This window comes from Ranitomeya imitator, chromosome 7 (genome assembly GCF_032444005.1).
Source record: "Ranitomeya imitator isolate aRanImi1 chromosome 7, aRanImi1.pri, whole genome shotgun sequence".
Classification (NCBI taxonomy): Eukaryota; Metazoa; Chordata; class Amphibia; order Anura; family Dendrobatidae; genus Ranitomeya; species Ranitomeya imitator.
Genome location: NC_091288.1, coordinates 70,099,029 through 70,117,244, shown reverse-complemented (window position 1 = coordinate 70,117,244; position 18,216 = coordinate 70,099,029). Strand labels below are relative to the sequence as shown.

The following is an 18,216-nucleotide window of genomic DNA, read 5'->3' as shown; positions in this document are numbered from 1 at the left end:
CAAGGACATCTGTTGAGATTAAGAGCTGGACTAGATGGTGGCAGATGTGTCTCGGTACTGAGATTCAGTGCCACTCTAAAGGAATACCTCTGGCACCAGCTAGTCCGGCTTTTATCTTCCACAATTGTCCTTGAAAAAAACTTTTTATAGGTTGAAACAGTGAACGGTATCTGTTCTTCTTGCCATATCAAATAAAGAATAAATATCTCAAGTATAACCTAGTGTACTCTTGCTCTTAGGTAGTCATAATGACTTTCTTGCCAATAGGCACTTTTCAGCTAAGAGTGATGGCGAAAACCACGTATATAAAATGATGATTATTTTTTTTTTCATGAGCAAACTCGATCCATTAACAGATGACACAGATGAAAAGAAGGCAGTGGAGTTGATGAACATTGAAAGCAATGTTGTAAGCAATGTATTGATAGTTATTGGGAATACTTTATGTGAAAAGTTATGTTGGATGGAGTTTTCGTATCTGTATAGATTGTATATATAACATTTTAGTGTTTTTGTAGTTGGATAACTTCCCGTGTTCCGCCTGGTTCATATACTGGGACATTTTGCTTTGATTTCCCAGCTGTGCATTTTGCAGACATCTGACTACATGTGATTAATCACTCTCCGAGCGTTCTCCTGCCTTTGGGCCATTTTATGTCTTAGGAGGCTAAGCACTGAAATCTTCCTCACCAGTTTTGTAATGATCATGAAATATTGGGACTCATTGTAAAAAAAAAAAGAAAAAAGAAAGTGTTTGTTTATGAAAGTAGCACAGTTTTTATCAATCAAGTTTCCCTTTTAGGAAATCCCTACTTTTCACCTTGATTTTAACAAAATAAATAGATACACAATGAAATTTCTGTATTGCTCAGGAAAATATCTGTGTTTTGTACCCATACATTACTCCTTAAGTTGATTAGTAGTTTATACTTTGATGCCATTTAGACCTTAAAAATGTCTATATTTAGGTGATTCTTGTTGTAAAGTGTAAATTAAATTGTTACTTGCTCAAAATAACTAAGTTAACTACTTTGTAAAAATTTCTAAACTGCCTTGATTCTGCTGCTCTTTTTTGTTTTGTGTTGTGTCACTCCATTAATAATAATATTAATCTTTATATAGCGCTAATATATTCCGCAGCGCTTTACAGGTTGCACACATTATCGTCGCTGTCCCCATTGGAGCTCACATCTAAATTCCCTATCAGTATGTCTTTGGAATGTGGGAGGAAACCAGAGTACCCGGAGGAAACCCACGCAAACACAGAGAGAACATACAAACTCTTTGCAGATGTTGTCCTTAGTGGGACTTGAACCCAGGACTCCAGCTGTGCTATCCACTGCACCACTCCATTGCAGAGACATTCATATTTGTTGGTTTGAGAGCGCAGTATGTGAAATCTTTGCTTTGCAGTTCTACTGGGCGTTTCTTCAGAGTCTTCTTTGGGGGCGTGCACTTTCACCCCTCCCTCCAAGATGCTGTCAATCACAACTTGGCAGTCCAGCATTCTCAGAGTCTTCTCCACACCAGCCCAGGGTGGGTCAGTCACAGATTGACAATAGATCCAGCAGCCTCAGGCGACCCTGATCTGTGATTGACAGCATCTGACAGGGTGGGGTGAAAAGTTATACCCCAGAGAAGACTCTGAAAAAACGGCCAGTTTCTATGGGAAATGAAGTAGTCAATTCATCAAAGTGACACACTTTAAAAAGTCACAAAAACGTTTGCTCATTGCTTAGTTGTGCAAAAATTGTGTGACTTTTGGCAATTGCATGCCAGCTTTGGGCAGCTCTACTAAAAGGGCAAAGCTGGGGAGCAGTTGGGCAGGAATGGGGTCTTTCTTGTGCTAGAAATGTTACTCAAGTCCCTGCCACTCATAATGTGCACTGATTTCATTAAACGACACAAAAAATGGATAACAAGTATCCAAAAAACACCACTCAAAAAAGAGGAGTAATAGAAATATAAATCAAATAAATACATTTTAATGACAAGTTATATAAAAAAATAAAAAACATGAATCAATAATAACCATGACACATGTAAGAGGTGTGCTTTCTCAAGGGGAGTGTTACTCCAGTCCCTGCCACTCATAATATGCACTGAATTAATTAAGTAGCATGCACCCATGAATTTGGTGCATCTTATTGCTGCTTGCCGCTCATTAAGAAGAGCGTACAAATCGCAAATTTCGACAAATCTGATTCTACAAAAATCGCTGACAGCACAAAACGGCATTTATGTAAAGCATCTTTAAAGAGAGAATTAGCAAGTTACCACATACATTACATATTTGATATTGGTGGGTTCAGCAGCGATTCATTTGTCTATAGGAGTCTTTTGGTACTTTATCCCGGGAAGTATCTGCAAGTTTGAGACAAGGTTGTGTACTTTTTGCTCTTATAATCCAGACCAAAGGAATTACCTTTTAAATTAAATCTAAGAAACACAATTTCTTTTTGTTCCTCAACCCCCTATTTAAGTCATAGAGCAGTTCGAACAATTCATATATGATCCATGTAATGAAATATTTCCAGAGAAAACTGTGTCTTAAATGTCATGCTTGGACCATATTTGTGGATTTCTTGCGAGAATTGATGGGAACTCCATATATATTCCTTTTTACTTGTTGTTTTACATTATTGGGAATTCCTTATACATTCCTTTTTGCTTGTTGTTTACATTTTTTGGGAATTCCTTATATATTCCTTTTTGCATGTTGTTTTACATTATTGGGAATTCCTTATGCATTCCTTTTTGCTTGTTGTTTTACATTATTGGGAATTCCTTTTGTATTATTTTTTGCTTGTTGTTTTACATTATTGGGAATTCCTTATATATTACATTTGCTTGTTGTTTTACATTATTTTTTAAAGGAATGCTCTCCCACACTTATGAGATTAAAAAGAGAAGTAGTAGGGTCATTTGTTATCTGTCTGCATGTATTGACAAATAGTAATACATATGTCAATTCTACTACTTCTTTTACTTTATTGTGCTGCTCTCTGGAAAGAAGGAGTTAAGTTTGAAAGCCGACATTTCCAATTAAGCCTATACTCCCTACCCCTCCCTTCATTGGTTTCCATGTTTTAAATACCAGGGCACGGACCCCACATGGGTGCTAATTTCCACATTCTTGTTTTTTATTAAACAGAAAGGTCAGATGCATGAAGTGACGGACCTCTGGAGACGAATTATTTAATAAAGCTCAAACACCGAGATGTGATATGATTATTTAATAAACTTCATTAGGCTCTACAAAGCAATGGGGTAAAATCCCAGCTATAAAGTGAATGTAAACTTCATTTTACTAATGTCTAAAATTATATGATGGTAGATTTACATAATGACTGATTCTATATCTAAGCAGTGCCAAACTGGCACTGGCCAATGCAGTTCTGTATAGTTTATTAGTGTGGCCTAACTATAAATATTGTCCGAAAACCAGTAAATCAACAGAATATTATCAACATGTAGAGATATATAGAGGTAGAAAGGTGGAACAAGGACAGTATTACAAACAACCTCTGGTAGGGAGAGCAGGACAGAAAACACTTGACACTATAGAAATAATAAACTGTACTCAAACTACGGCCCCTTCACACATCAAAGGACCAGTTAATTACATATATAATCTTATTATGTGGTGTCAATCTCAATCTTGCTGTTCTCCTGAATCTGGCGTTATTTTTATTTTTTGTTCCTGTATCTGCCTGTTCCTGAAATATTGCCCCCTTTTTCTGAATTTAGTCTTAGACAGTTAGGCTGGGTCCTTGTATCCATTTTTTTCATGGATGCCACGTGTACCCATTATAATATGTATTGTTGTGGATATGTCCATGTTTTTACATGGACCAGGTGTCTGTGTAAATGGCAATACGGAAGATAAGGGCCAAAAGAAGTCTATGGGTCGGTGAAAAACACGTACAGCACATGCATGGCTTTGCTGATTTTGTAAGTTTGCCTTCTGACAAAGACATAAACAGTAGGATTGAGTGAAACGGATCGGACAAATTCAAAAATCGCCGACTTTCAGCAAAGTTGGGTTTCATGAAACCCGACCCGATCCTAGTGTGGGATCAGCCATGAGGTCACCGATCTGCGTGCAAAAGTCGCGTTTCATATGACGATTTCAGCACCATTTTTCAGCCAATGAAGGAGGACGCAGAGTGTGGGCAGCGTGATGACATAGGTCTCAGTCCCCACCATCTTAGAGAAGGGCATGACAGTGATTGGCTTGCTTTCTGCGGTGTCACAGGGGCTATAAGGGGTGTGCACGCTGACCGCCATCTTACTTCTGCCGATCTTAGCATAGGGAGAGGTTGCTGCAGCTTCATCTGAAGAAGAGATATAGTTAGGGAGGGAAGATTAACCCCCAAACTGCTTGTGCTGTAGCGATTTCCTCTGTCCAACACCACCAATTTTTTGCAGGGACAAAGGAGGCTATATTTTTGTGCATCAGCTCTGTAGCTTATTAGGCTGCCTTATAAGGCTCCCTGATAGCTGCATTGCTGTTTGCACGCTGCTGTGCAAACCAACTGCTTTTTTAAAAGCAAAAATCCTGTTGCTCCTTTCTGCACAGTTATCTTCTTTGTTTGTCCACACTTTTGTGTGCAGCAGTCCTTTTTATTGCTGCCATACTTTTCCTGAGATCATTGTAGGGAGATTGAAATTGTACTACAGTCCTTGTATTTTTTCATATATCTTCCAGCCACTTTCTGCCACTTACATTGTGTAGTTTTATACACTGGGCCTGAGTTTTGGATCAGTCTCCCCGCAAAAAAGGGAGATTTAAATTCTCACAAAGTGGATATACTTCAGTCCTGTTAGTTTGTCGTATATCAGCCAGCCACTTTCTGCCACTTACATTGTGTTGTTTTATGCACAGGGCCTGAGTTTTGGTTCAGTCTCCCCCCCAAAAAGGGAGATTTAAAATAATGGTTGTTCTTTTGGTTAGATTTTCCAAAAAATGAGGAAGTCTGGTCTGGTGGAAGAGCCCATGGGCGGTGGTTGCCAGCTGGTGCTGATGGTGGTGGTGGTGGTGGTGCATTTGGTGGTAGGGGCAAAAGCACAATAGCACCTAAGGCTTGAGGTGTTGAGCCAGCGTCATCATCAGGCTACACAAGGCCTCGAAGGCTCCCTTATCTGGGAGTAGGAAAACAGCTTTTAAAGCCAGAGCAGCAGGAAAAAGTTTTGGCTTTCCTTGCTGACTCAGCCTCTAGCTCTTTCGCCTCCTCTTCAGAAAGTTCCAAATATAAAAGCAGCGAGTCTTCAGTGGATGCTCCCAGTCAGGAACAAGACACTTCCTTGTGTCCTTCACCCAAACCAAAAGTGAAGGATGCGTCAGGCGACACTACAGGTTACTCCATGGAGCTCTTTACTCATACCGCACCTGGCTTAGAAAGGGAAATTGTTAACTGCCCATTACAAGATGAATCGGACATGGAGTGCACTGATGCACAGCCACAGCTAGATTATTATGCTGTTCCATTGACTCAGATTACTACATTGCCCTTGCAGTGTACTGAGCCAGAATCTGACCCTGATGATACTATGGTGCCCCGTCCCGAACGCTATAGCACCATACACGGTGTGACACAGAGGAAGGTGCACATGACATTGAAGAGGAGGTGATAGATGACCCAGTTGTTGACCCAGATTGGCAGCCATTGGGGGAAGAGGGTGCCGCTGCCAGTAGCTCAGAAGCAGAGGAGGATGATCCACAGCAGCCATCTACATCGCAACAGCTGTCATCTGGCAGGCCCATATCAGGCCAAAAACGGAAGAGTATAGTGTGGCAATTTTTTAACCAAGATCCGAATGATCAGTCAAAAGTTATCTGTAAGAAATGCTCAAAAACCTTTAGCAGAAGGAAGAATCTTCAAAATTTAAATGCAACGTGCATGCTTAGACGTTTAACCAGCATGCACTTGCAAGCCTGGACTAACTACCAAACATCCCTTACCGTTGGTGCACCTGCTCAGAATGAAGGTAGTCAGCAATGCTACATTGCTTCCCTCACTGTAAGCCCACTGGTTAGGACACCACCAGCAGCAAATGTGGAGGTATCATCGCAAGGCCAAAGCAGTCAGGGAATCACAAGGTTATTGGTAGGAAACACTGTATGTAGGCCAACATCAAGAATACCATCACCAACCCTCTCTCAATCCGCCATGTCCACCACCACCACTGCTAGTTCCACCATATGCAGCTCTCCAGTCCAGTTCACCCTACAAGAGACTCTCGTTAGGAAAAGAAAGTACTCATCCTCTCATCCGTGTACACAGGGATTGAATGCCCACATTGCTATACTAATCTCGCTAGAGATGATGCCCTACCGGTTGGTTGAAAGTGAAGCTTTCAATGACCTGATGGCCTACGCAGTACCACGCTATGACCTACCCAGTCAGAACTTCTTTGTGAGAAAAGCCATCCCAGCCCTCCACCAGCATGTCAAAGACCGCATTGTCCATGCACTGAGGCAATCAGTCAGTGGAATGGTGCACCTCACAACAGATGCATGGACCAGTAGGCATGGCCAGGGACGTTACGTGTCCATCACGGCGCACTGGGTTAATGTGGTGGATGCAGGGTCCACAGGGGACAGCCATAGTGGGACAGTTCTGCCTAGCCCACGTTCTAGGAAACAGTTGGCTGTAGGCCTTCGCCACCCCTCTTTCTCCTCCTTCAGAAGCGAAAGCTCGTCCACAGAGCGCAGTCGCACGACCACTCCATCCGCAACTGCCAGTGTTGCACACGAGGTGTCCCATTATTGAACAGCTAGTGGTAAGCGTCAGCAGGCTGTGTTACAAATGAAGTGTTTGGGTGACAATAGACACACTGCGGAAGTACTGGCTGAGTACTTGCAGCAACAAACTCAGTCATGGCTGAGCAGTGTACATCTTGAGGCAGGCAAGGTAGTCAGTGATAACGGAAGCCCTTTCAGAAAACATACCTTGCCTGGCTCACACCTTGAACCTGGTGGTGCAGTGCTTCCTCAAAAATTATCCGGAGTTACCAGCCCTGCTCCTGAAGGTGCGAAGACTTTGCTCGCACATCCGCCGGTCGCCTGTACACTCTAGCCGTATGCTGAACTATCAGCGATCGCTGAATCTTCCCCAGCACTGCCTAATAATCGACGTTGCAACAAGGTGGAACTCCACACTGCACATGGTTCAGAGGCTGTGCGAACAGAGGCGTGCTGTAGTTAATTTGTGGGAGGATACACATACACGGGCAGGCATTTGGATGGCAGACATGGAGTTGTCTGGTGTGCAGTAGTTGAAGCTCCAAGACCTCTGTCAAGTCCTTCGGTGTTTTGAGGAATGCACAAGGCTGGTAAGTGTAGATGATGCCATCATAAGCATGAGCATCCCACTAGTGCGTCTGCTGATGCACATCAAGGAGCTGGCGTCTGCAGCCGAGGAGGAGGGAAGCCTTGATGACAGTCAGCCATTGTCTGCTCAGGAAACTCTCCTGGACGAGGTGGCGGATGAAGAGGAGGAGGAGGAGGATGATGGGGATGAATATTTATGGGAGGAGGATGCTTTACAGGGGGCAATAGAAACTGGTGGCGTTGCAAGGTCAGGTACAGGGTTTCTGCAGGACACAAGTGATATTGATTTGCAAGAAAGTGCTCCTCAACCCAGCACAAGCAGTGAATTGACATCTGAAACATTGGCCCACATGGCCGAGTATGCCTTGCGTATCCTAAAAAGGGACCCCCGCATTATCAAAATGATGACCAATGACGATTACTGGTTGGCCTGCCTCCTGGATCCATGATATAAAAGAAAATTACAAAATATGATGCCACATGAGAACCTTGAGCAAATATTGGCTACCAAACAAGCAACTCTTGTAGACCGTTTGGTTCAGGCATTCCCAGCACACAACGGCGGTGATGGTTCTCACACGAGCCGTAGGGGGCAATATGGCAGAGGTGTTAGAGGTGCACAAATCCAAAGTGGCGTTGGACAGAGGGGTTTTATGACCAGGTTGTGGAGTGATTTTGCAATGACCGCTGACAGGACAGGTACTGCTGCATCGATTCAAAGGAGACAGCATTTGGACAGGAGACAGCATTTGTTCTCCCTCACAGGTCATTCCCCTTTGATTACTGGGCATCTAAAATAGACACCTGGCCTGAACTGGCAGAATATGCATTACAGGAGCTCGCTTGCCCTGCTGCTAGTGTGCTATCAGAAATAGTCTTCAGTGCTGATGGTTCAATACTGACCAAAAAAAGGACACGTCTGGCTACCCAGAATGTTGATGATCTAACCTTCATTAAAATGAACCAATCATGGATTTCAAATTATTTTGCCCCACCTTCCCCTGCTGATACGTAGCCTGCCTGAAAAATGTCTTGCTTTTGGCCTCCTCTTACTGACTTCTCCAATTCCTCCATTTGCAGCTGCTGAATGTCCACCATAGGCCATTTTTATACCTCCCTAAATGGGCTGACTCCCCCCACAGGGAAGTGGTCACCACCTGGCGCAAACACCCTGCAAGTGCCGTTTGCCTGGACAGGTGGGTGGCCCACTCTTGGGTGACAGCACTGGCACAGGGTCCTTCATAGTACAATGAAGTGTCTCTGATGGTGGTGGTGGTGCACAACCAACGTCAGACACACCGTCGTAATATGAGGGGCCCTGTGCCAGTACCGCCTCCCACGAGAGAGTGTTCCCCCCAGCTCGAACAGTGCTCTACAACTTGCAATACTTACCTCTCCCTGCTCCACCACTGTGATGTCTGTGCTGTTAAATCCTTCAATGGCACTGCCAATACAAATTTGATGAAATGATAGATGATAGTTAAAATATACAGGGGCCCTGGCCTCCATTTAGACCAGTTAATACTTTGCGCCTACTACCACTGTCTGCTACTCAGCAGAGGAGCCCACCCCTGTACCTAGCTATGCCACCTGTTTTTTTTTGGCAGACATTTAGCCCACTTTATTATTTGGGCCTACTAACTTAGTCTGCTACTCATTACAATTTTCCGACACTGAGCAAAGCAACGTCGCCTGTTTATTTATGAAAAATTTGTTGGCAGACATTTAGCCCACTTTATACACAACTAACTGTGTCTGCCACTCATTACAGTTTTCCTCCACTGAACAAAGCAATGCCACCTGTTTAGTCCTGTTACCAATTTTGAACTGCATTTAGCCTACTTTATTATTTGGGCCTATATCTGTGTTTCCTCCTCATTCTGCCCATTGCCCAGCCACTGCTAGATGAGTCTGCTGGTACATTGACCAAGACCACTACATTTCCCTTGCACTCTACACAGCCAGAATCTGACCCTGCTGAAAGTCAGGTTCCCCTTCCCGCATACTATACCACCTTACACGGGGACAAAGAGGAAGGTGCAGATGAAAGTGCAGGTTCCTTCATCAGGTTGGGGGCATACTCGTCAGAGACATCACTGACACAGGGCCTTTCATAGTACGCAAAAGTGTCTCTGCCAGTAGGAGGTGCCACCCACCGTCAAACACACCGCTGTACTATGAGGGGTTCTGTGCCAGTGCCAACGTGTGGACCCCCCGCTTGCTCAGGATCACAGCACTTGCAAAGTTGAAATACTTACCTCTCCCTGCTCCACCGCCATGACGTATTCCGCGTTTCCTGGGCCCACGGAAATCTTGAGCCAGCCCTACCCCCCACAACTTTAGCCAAATGACCCCTAGTTTTCAATGCCTAACTATTATTATAAAGTAAATTAAGATTGACAAGTTTAAGTAATAAGAATTGATGCTTTTGGCATTAAAATGGGCACTGTAGGTGTTTTCCTGTCCTCCACTTACTGTCGACTTTGATTCCCCATTGACTTGCGTTGGGTTTCGTGTTTCAGTCGGCCCCCGACTTTTCGCAATAATCTGCCGATTTCACCTGACCCGACCTTTGACAAAGTTGGGTTTTGCGAAACCCGACTCGATCCGAAAAAAGTAAAAGTCGCTCAACCCTAATGAACAGTCTATAATTGTAAGGGTAGGTTAATTTTAACAATGAGAGATATAATATCAAAAATAAAATCCAGAAAATCACATTGTATAAATTACATAAATGTATTTGCATTTTGCCGTGGGAAATAAGTATTTGATCCCTTGTTGGCAAGCACAGCAGTCAGACATTTTTTGTAGTTGATTATGAGGTTTGCACACATGTCAAGAGGAATTTTGGTCTATTGCTCTTTGCAGATCATCTCTAAATTAAGATTTTGAGGCAGTCACTTGGCAACTCGGAGCTTAAACTCCCTCCATAAGTCACTCCATGACCTTAATATGCTTCTTTTTGAGCCACTCCTTTGTTGCCTTGGCTGTATGTTTTGAGTCATTGTCTTGCTGGAAAACCCAGCCACGACCCATTTTTAATGTCCTGGCAAAGGGAAGGAGGTTATCAGTCAGGATTTTATGGTACATGGCTCATTCCATTCTCCCATTGATGCTGTGAAGTAGTCATGTGCCCTTAGCAGAGAAAACCCCTTAAAAGATATTGTTTCCACCTCCATGCTTGACAGTGGGGATGGTGTTCTTTGGGTCATAGGCAGCATTTCTTTTCCTCCAAACACGGTGAGTTGAGTTAATGCCAAAGACGTCAATTTTTCTCTCATCTGACCACAGCACCTTCTCCCAATCACTCACAGAATCATCCAGGTGTTCATTGCAAACTTCAGATGGGCTTGCACATGTACCTTGTTGAGCAGGGGGATCTTGCGGGCACTGCAGGATTTTAAACCTTTACGGCGTAATGTGTTACCAATGGTTTTCTTGGTGACTGTGGTACTAGCTGCCTTGAGATCATTAACAAGTTCCTCCTTGTAGTTTTAGGCTGATCTCTCACCTCCTTCGTGATCAAGGATACCCCACAAGGTGAGATTTTGCATAGTGCCCCAGATCGATGTTGATTCACAGTCATTTTCTATTTCTTCCATTTTCTTACTATTGCACCAACAGTTGTCTCCTTCTCACCCAGTATCTTACTTATGGTTTTGTAGCCCATTCCAGATTTGTGCAGGTCTATGATCTTGTCCCTGATATCCTTGTAAAGCTCTTTGTTCTTGCCCATGTTGTAGAGGTTAGAGTCTGACTGATTTATTGAGTCTGTGGACAGGAGTCTTTTATAAAGGTGACTATGTAAGACTATTGTCTTTAATGCAGGTAACGAGTTGATTAGGAGCTTCTAACTGGTTTGTTGGAGCCAGAACTCTTAATGGTTGGTAGGGGATCAAATACTTATTTCTCACTGTAAAATGCAAATACATTTATATAATTTATACAATATGATTTGCTCAATTTTATTTTTGATATTCTATCTCTCAATGTTAAAATTATCCTACCCTTAAAATTATAGATTTTTCATGTCTTTGCCAGTGCGCAAAGTTACAAAATCAGCAAAGGATCAATTAATTATGTCCCCCAATGTATGTCACAAGTAAGTAAAAATGCACAAATGTTTAGGTAACAATAATTACTGGCAGCACTCTTACTTAGTCCTCATGTAATTTCCTTTGGATTTTGCTACACTTGCACTTGCCTGCTACCTATTACATGCTTCAATTTCCCATGTATTTGCACTTTAGAACATCGTTTTTTCAATTTTTGTGAAACATTCCTTGTTGACCCTTTGTGTGTATTCACACTTATTATGGCTGTCTACAACAATTGATGCCTTGTTTGTGGTAGCCTCTTATGTTCATGGACCTGTATGCAATATCCAAAAAAAATTTCATCTCTTTTCTTCATATATTTTTTCATTTTTTCTATTCTTTTTTTCTATTCAATTTCTGTATTTTATACCAGTTATACTAGTGCACTGCCTCTATACAAGCACCTCATTGCTTGATCTCGAGTACCGCATATTTATATTGACCACTTAGTCCACTTGGAATTCACTTTGTCTTTATGATATATACTCATGTGGTTATGTGGTTATCATTACCTAAACATTTGTCCATCTTTACTTACTGGTGACATATGTTACATCAATAAATTTGGCTGTCCTGGATTCACTCTGTCTTTGTTCCATACCCTTATAATAAATTAGTTTGTGTCTTAACTTCATTTAAATCTGATGAATCAACAAATATTTTTGATTTTACTTGGGTTTTTGTACTTCCCTATTTTTGGATATATTGTTTGTTTAGAAATGGCATCGCTATATTGGGAAGGTGACATACAGAGCAAGGACAGCAGGGCACAGGGGGAGGGATCTTCAGCACCACAACAGGCAGGAAGAGGCTGTGGGGTGGCCAGAAACACAATGTGGGCAACTGTTCCCCAGAGCACTTATATGGATGGAGTTGCCAAGCCAAGGGCTAGGTGTTCCCAAGTCTGACCTTTTTTAAAGACTGTCCAGTTAATCCAAAAAAGGTAATTTGCAACATCTGCCATGGCAACATCAGCAGGTGCAACACAACTACCAGTCTGACCATGACCAGTACACTCAGGCACATGCAAGCAAAGCACCCGACTACTTGGGCCTAACACCAGGGTACAGAAACAGTGTCTGCGAGTGACACCACTGCCTCTTCCCCATTATACCTGCACGCCAATCCCCTGTTCATGATGTAGGCGAAGCTGCATCCCATTCTGCACCTGTCATTGCACCATTGCAACCACAGTCAGCAACTACATCCAGCTTCTTGTCCTCCTTGGAATGCAATAGTAAATACGCCGTCACCCATCCACAGGGCACAATACTAAATGGCCACATTTCAAGACTGCTTTCCCTGGAAATGTTGCTATTTAGGTTTGTGATGACGGAAGCTTTCTGTAACCTCATGGTAGGGGCCATCCATTGGTACTTGGTCCCCAGCTGCCAATATTTCTCCAGGTGTGCAGTCCCCACCTTACATGTCCTATACCATCAGCCATGCCCAGACCAATACTGTTACTGGGACGATCCACTTAACCACGGACACCTGGACAAGTGCTTCTGGCCAGAGATGCTACATTTCACTGATGGCACACTGGGTGAACATTGTGGAAGCTTGGACCCAGTCGGACAGGGGACGGAACACGTGCTACTGACAATGAGGATTGCGGGCTCTGGTTCAATCAGGGTTGCCCCCACCTTCTACAGCAGTTCCTGCACCTCTTCCTCACCATCTATCTCAGAAACGTTAACATCAGTCACAAGCTGGAAGCACTACAGTACTGCCTCGGCCAGGTGTGAACAAGCTCTGCTGAAACCAATCTGCTTAGGTTACAAACTGCACACCACCACAGAGTTGTTGAAAGGTCTAGAAGACCAAACTAATCTGCGACTCTCACCCCTGAAGCTACAACAAGGCATGGTTGTGTGATATTGGCCATAACCTGGTGGAAGCTCTGAAACTTGGCATCCTCGCATAGCATAGCAACATTTCTCTGAGAGCTGCTAGTAGGTTTTTCAGAGAGGCAAATCAGAACCCTTGCTTGACTGCAAAAGACTTTGAGAAAGATTTAGCAGACTATAGAGTTATGGTACATTGTTCTACTGTTCTGAAACACCTTCACAAATATGGCCTTCATGAAAGAGTTATCAGAGGAAAACCTCTCCTGCATCCTCACCATAAAATTCAGGAATCTCACAGAACTGGAAGAATTTTCCATGGAAGAATGGATGAAAGTCCCTTGAAGAATTGAAAGACTCTTGGCTGGCTATAAAAAGCATTTACAAGCTGTGATACTTTTAAAAGGGGGAGGTACTAAATACTAACCATGCAGGGTGCCCAAACTTTTGCATTGTCCCATTTTCCTTTTTGTAATTTTTAAAATGTAAAACATGAAAATATATTTTTTTGCCTAACATTCAAAGGAAATGTATCATCTTTTACTCTAGGCCTTTTAGAAATCAATTAATCTACAAGTTGCTTAATTGTTCACAATAACAGTACTTTCGAACAGGGGTGCCTAAGCTGTACGCTGATTACTTTACATTGAATCATAGTGTTATATCTTCAGTGTTGTCCCATGAAAAGATACAATAAAATCTTTACAAAGATGTGATGGGGTGCACTTACTTTTGTGAGATTCTGTAAGATACTGTAAGTGCCATGCCATGAACATGGTTGCAATATGATTACAATGACATTTGTAAAATTGTCCCCATTCCCAATAACCAATCTCCACTTATTGACCGTCTTATGTCAGGATGACTCTAAATACATAGCACATTGTTCTCTAACAGCCTGACAAATGTGGCACAGGAGCTAACACAGTGTGTAACTTCACTCAGATATCCACTTAATGCAATAAATTACCTGTAACCACGCTGGGTGCATTATTTTTTTCTTTTTCAGACTGAAAGCTATAATGGAACTAGACCACCACCTCCACAAAACCGTAAGTTAAATTATTTACCCGCAGCCATTTTCCTCCACTTTATTATCACATATATTCACTATTTGGAAATGTTACTCTTTCTATGCTGTGGAACGTTATGCAGTGATAATGACATTGAAGAGCTGATAGACTTAACAAAGGGCAAATTATTTTATTTTTGCACAAAAAATGTTTGTTTAATGGAAAATATTTCAATTCTGTTTCGTGTTTGGACCTACAATAATTATTTTAATTGCAGTGTTGGAAAGCCAAGGTGTGAAGATTGTAAATTTTGTGAAGGCAAACAAGAGATTACATTTTTTGTATTTTGTGTGTATTTTGGGCCAATTTCACTATACGTGGACCACTATAAAAGAAGGATACATAAAGGACCAATGATTTCTGCAGTTACATGTTGTGTGTTATCAGAGGGTCTTTCAGTCTGCTTATTAAAAATTCTACTATTCTAATTTTTGTAATTGGCATGACTCCTAAAGGTATGTGCACGCAGAGTTTTTCGAAGAGTCTTTTGGAGTGGGTCAAGTCTGAAAACTTGCAGAAAAAAAATAAACTAAAAAATTTGCTTAAAGAGACACTGTCACCTGAATTTGGAGGGAACAATCTTCAGCCATGGAGGTGGGGTTTTTGGGTTTTTGATTCACCCTTTCCTTACCCGCTGGCTGCATGCTGGCTGCAATATTGGATTGAAGTTCATTCTCTGTCCTCCGTAGTACATGCCTGTACAGTGTAATCTTGCCTTGCACAGGCGTGTACTATGGAGGACAGAGAATGAACTTCAATCCAATATTGCAGCCAGCATGCAGCCAGCAGGTAAGGAAAGGGTGAATCAAAAACCCCCAAACCCCGCCTCCATGGCTGAAGATTGTTCCCTCCAAATTCAGGTGACAGTGTCTCTTTAAAAGACTCTTCCTATACAATTCTGTTGTAGAATGAGTCACTGGTCACATGTTCAGTCTTTTGAGCATTTTTTTCCACTTCAGGTATGGAAAGATGCCAAGTGTTTAACAGAAGTGACCTGTCGATTCCTTTGGCGCTTTCTGCCATGAAGCAGCTCCATGCTTTACAATAGAATTCAATGGGCAGGCTGCAAAAATGACACTGAGATCTCTTTTAGCATTTTGTAAGCAGTTTAGGGCATTTTTTAATTAACATTTTATTCACTGCTTAATAGATTTCCAAAAACATTTTAAAATTGTCCACAGAAAAAATTTAATATGCCAAAAAAAATAAAAAAAACATTTATGAAAAACACATTAAGAATAATATTAACCCCTTTACCCCCAAGGGTGTTTTGCACATTAATGACCGGGCCAATTTTTGCAATTCTGACCACTGTCCCTTTATGAGATTATAACTCTGGAATGCTTCAACAGAACCTGACGATTCTGACATTGTTTTCTTGTGACATACTGTACTTCATACAGTCAAAAGCGGCGCACTCGCTATAAGTTGGTGCTCAGAGGTAAAAAATGATCATGTAATAGAAAAATAACCTCTAGCACTCCAAAGTAATTCAACACTTATTTCTTTCTTGAGAAAAATATTATTTATTAATCTTCAACATTCAGCCGATATTTGACATAGGCATCAGAAATATCCAACGTTTCGGCACATTAGTGCCTTTCTCAAGGAAGTCTACAATATTAGAAAAACAGCAATGTAAATAGTGGCACATATGGTAATCAACAACATAGGTTGAGAAGGGAAAAAGAAAGTAAGCAAGTCCACCCAGGACGTGAAGAAAAAATAAACAAAGGAAAAAGGAAAAAGGTGTATGATAAATGGAAACCCAAAGGACCAAGAGTCCTGGTAATACTTATAGAGGTAACCAGTGCAAAGAGAAACATAATCTACACCAACTCAAGCAAGACCCCATCTTATAAACCGCCAGGAGGTGCATCCTATTAGAAAATGTGACTGCGAGGAAACCACATGCAACACCATGTTATAACCACAACAATGCAGCGGAAAAGCCATATCTACCTATTCCACAGGGATAAGTTGCCAAAAAGAACCCCGGAGCCGTCAGGCTCATCTATAAACTGGCACTACATGAAAGAATAAGGCACCAAAAAATCACTGATGAACAGGGGAACTCCATTCCAATATGCACAAACACTGAGGAACAAACTAAGACATACCTGTAGTAATGTACGGAATCGGCGTGTGTCACAAGAAGACAGGAAGTAACGTGCAGTAAGTAGCTGCCCCGCGGCATATAAATGCTAGGAGAACGCTGACGTCACATCCGGTATACGCTCGCTACAGGGCACGGAAAGACCCGACGAAAAACGAAAGTGCGCACCTGCGCAGATCACCGCTGAGGGAAAAGAAAGCCCGGAGTCCTGATAGTACCGGAAGCACATACAGCGCGTGCGCAATGCGCCGCAAAGCTCTCCTTATAAACCAGATTACCGTGTACCAAGTATATTAATAATCATAAATAAGTATCGTTCAGAGAACACTCAAGGAAACAATCTATATACTGGGCAAATGAAATAGGTAAACAGAGAGCTAGCGAACACGTATACCCTGCCATCAAAAGAATAAACACGAAGAAAAAAAGGGGGGGGGGAGGGAAAGAACCAGCAGCCATATACAGGGCAGAATAAACAATCCCCAATGTAAAAGGCACTCAGGGCTACATATGTACTAACATAGACCCAACAAGGGAGATATACATGTCATGATATTCTATATATATATATATATATATAAACATACATATAAAAGACATGGAGAATCTTTATTATATATAAAAAACAGAAAAAAAGGGGAAAAAAACACATGACAATATTAGGAATCATTCCATCGATAGATCTCTACGCTGCACAGCCGATAGGAATAAAGGAAGAAGGAAAGGGGTGTCACCCAGTAGAAGAACCACCTTGAGGAGAAGTATTAGTGTCATAAAGGCATCTATAAAAGAAAATCAAAATATATACAAAGTTAGTATCATATAAAATACAACAGAACTACATTACTATATATTCATCTATGTAAGGCATCATATTCTCTATTCATCCCATATGGGTGAAGTGTCTGAAGTGTGTATATCCAAAAAGCTTCCCGCTCCTTCAACTTCTGGACTCTGTTACCACCACGTCTGGAAACGGGAATACATTCAAGTACCTGAAATCTCAGTTGGGCAACTGTGTGCCCCGCTGAGATAAAATGAGCAGGGACAGGTAATAGCGTGCGTTGGCATCTAATGGTCGATTTGTGTTGAGAAATGCAGTCCCGGATATGCTGAGTAGTTTCCCCTACATACCCGAGACCACATGGACATTTGATCAAATAGACCGCAAATGTAGAATCGCACGTATAAAAACCTTTTATGTGGAAAAGTTTCCCAGATCTTGGGTGAGAAAAAGTATTCCCCTTAGTAATATTGGAACACTGGGGGCAATGTAAACAAGGGAATGTACCACATTTCTGAGTCGCCAAGAGGGACTGCCGTTGCGTCATCCGAGATGAACCAATATCGGCTCTTACCAACGTATCCTTTATATTTTGAGGCCGCTTGTAACACCATAGAGGAGGGAGGGAGAATTCAGGAACAGAGGGATAAGCTTTGCCCAATATGGGCCACTGTTCAAGTATACACTTCTTAAAGAAATTCGTATAAGGATGGTATGTAGTAACGAATGCTACCCTCTTAGAACTCTCCACACGCCGAGGCGTATCTTGTAAGGCTTTTTGTAAAACCGATGATGGGTAACCGCGGTCTGAAAATTTATTGGTCATCTCTATACTGCGTTGAAGTTTCAATCCAGGGTTAGTAACAATACGTTGGACTCGCTGTACCTGGGATTTGGGTAATGACTGTTTAACGTGAGTAGGATGACAACTAGAAAACAGTAACAGGTTATTTCTATCAGTAG

General features: G+C 42.0%; 1 protein-coding gene across 1 annotated transcript in view; it reads left to right on the top strand.

Annotated features, from left to right (window-relative positions):
* LOC138645862 (uncharacterized) overlaps nt 1-18,216 on the top strand; it is a 349,954-nt gene that overhangs the window by 289,654 nt on the left and 42,084 nt on the right. The window contains exon 9 of the mRNA XM_069735368.1: nt 14,290-14,332. Coding sequence (XP_069591469.1) covers nt 14,290-14,332 — 43 coding nt within the window. The remainder of the gene's footprint in view (nt 1-14,289; nt 14,333-18,216) is intronic.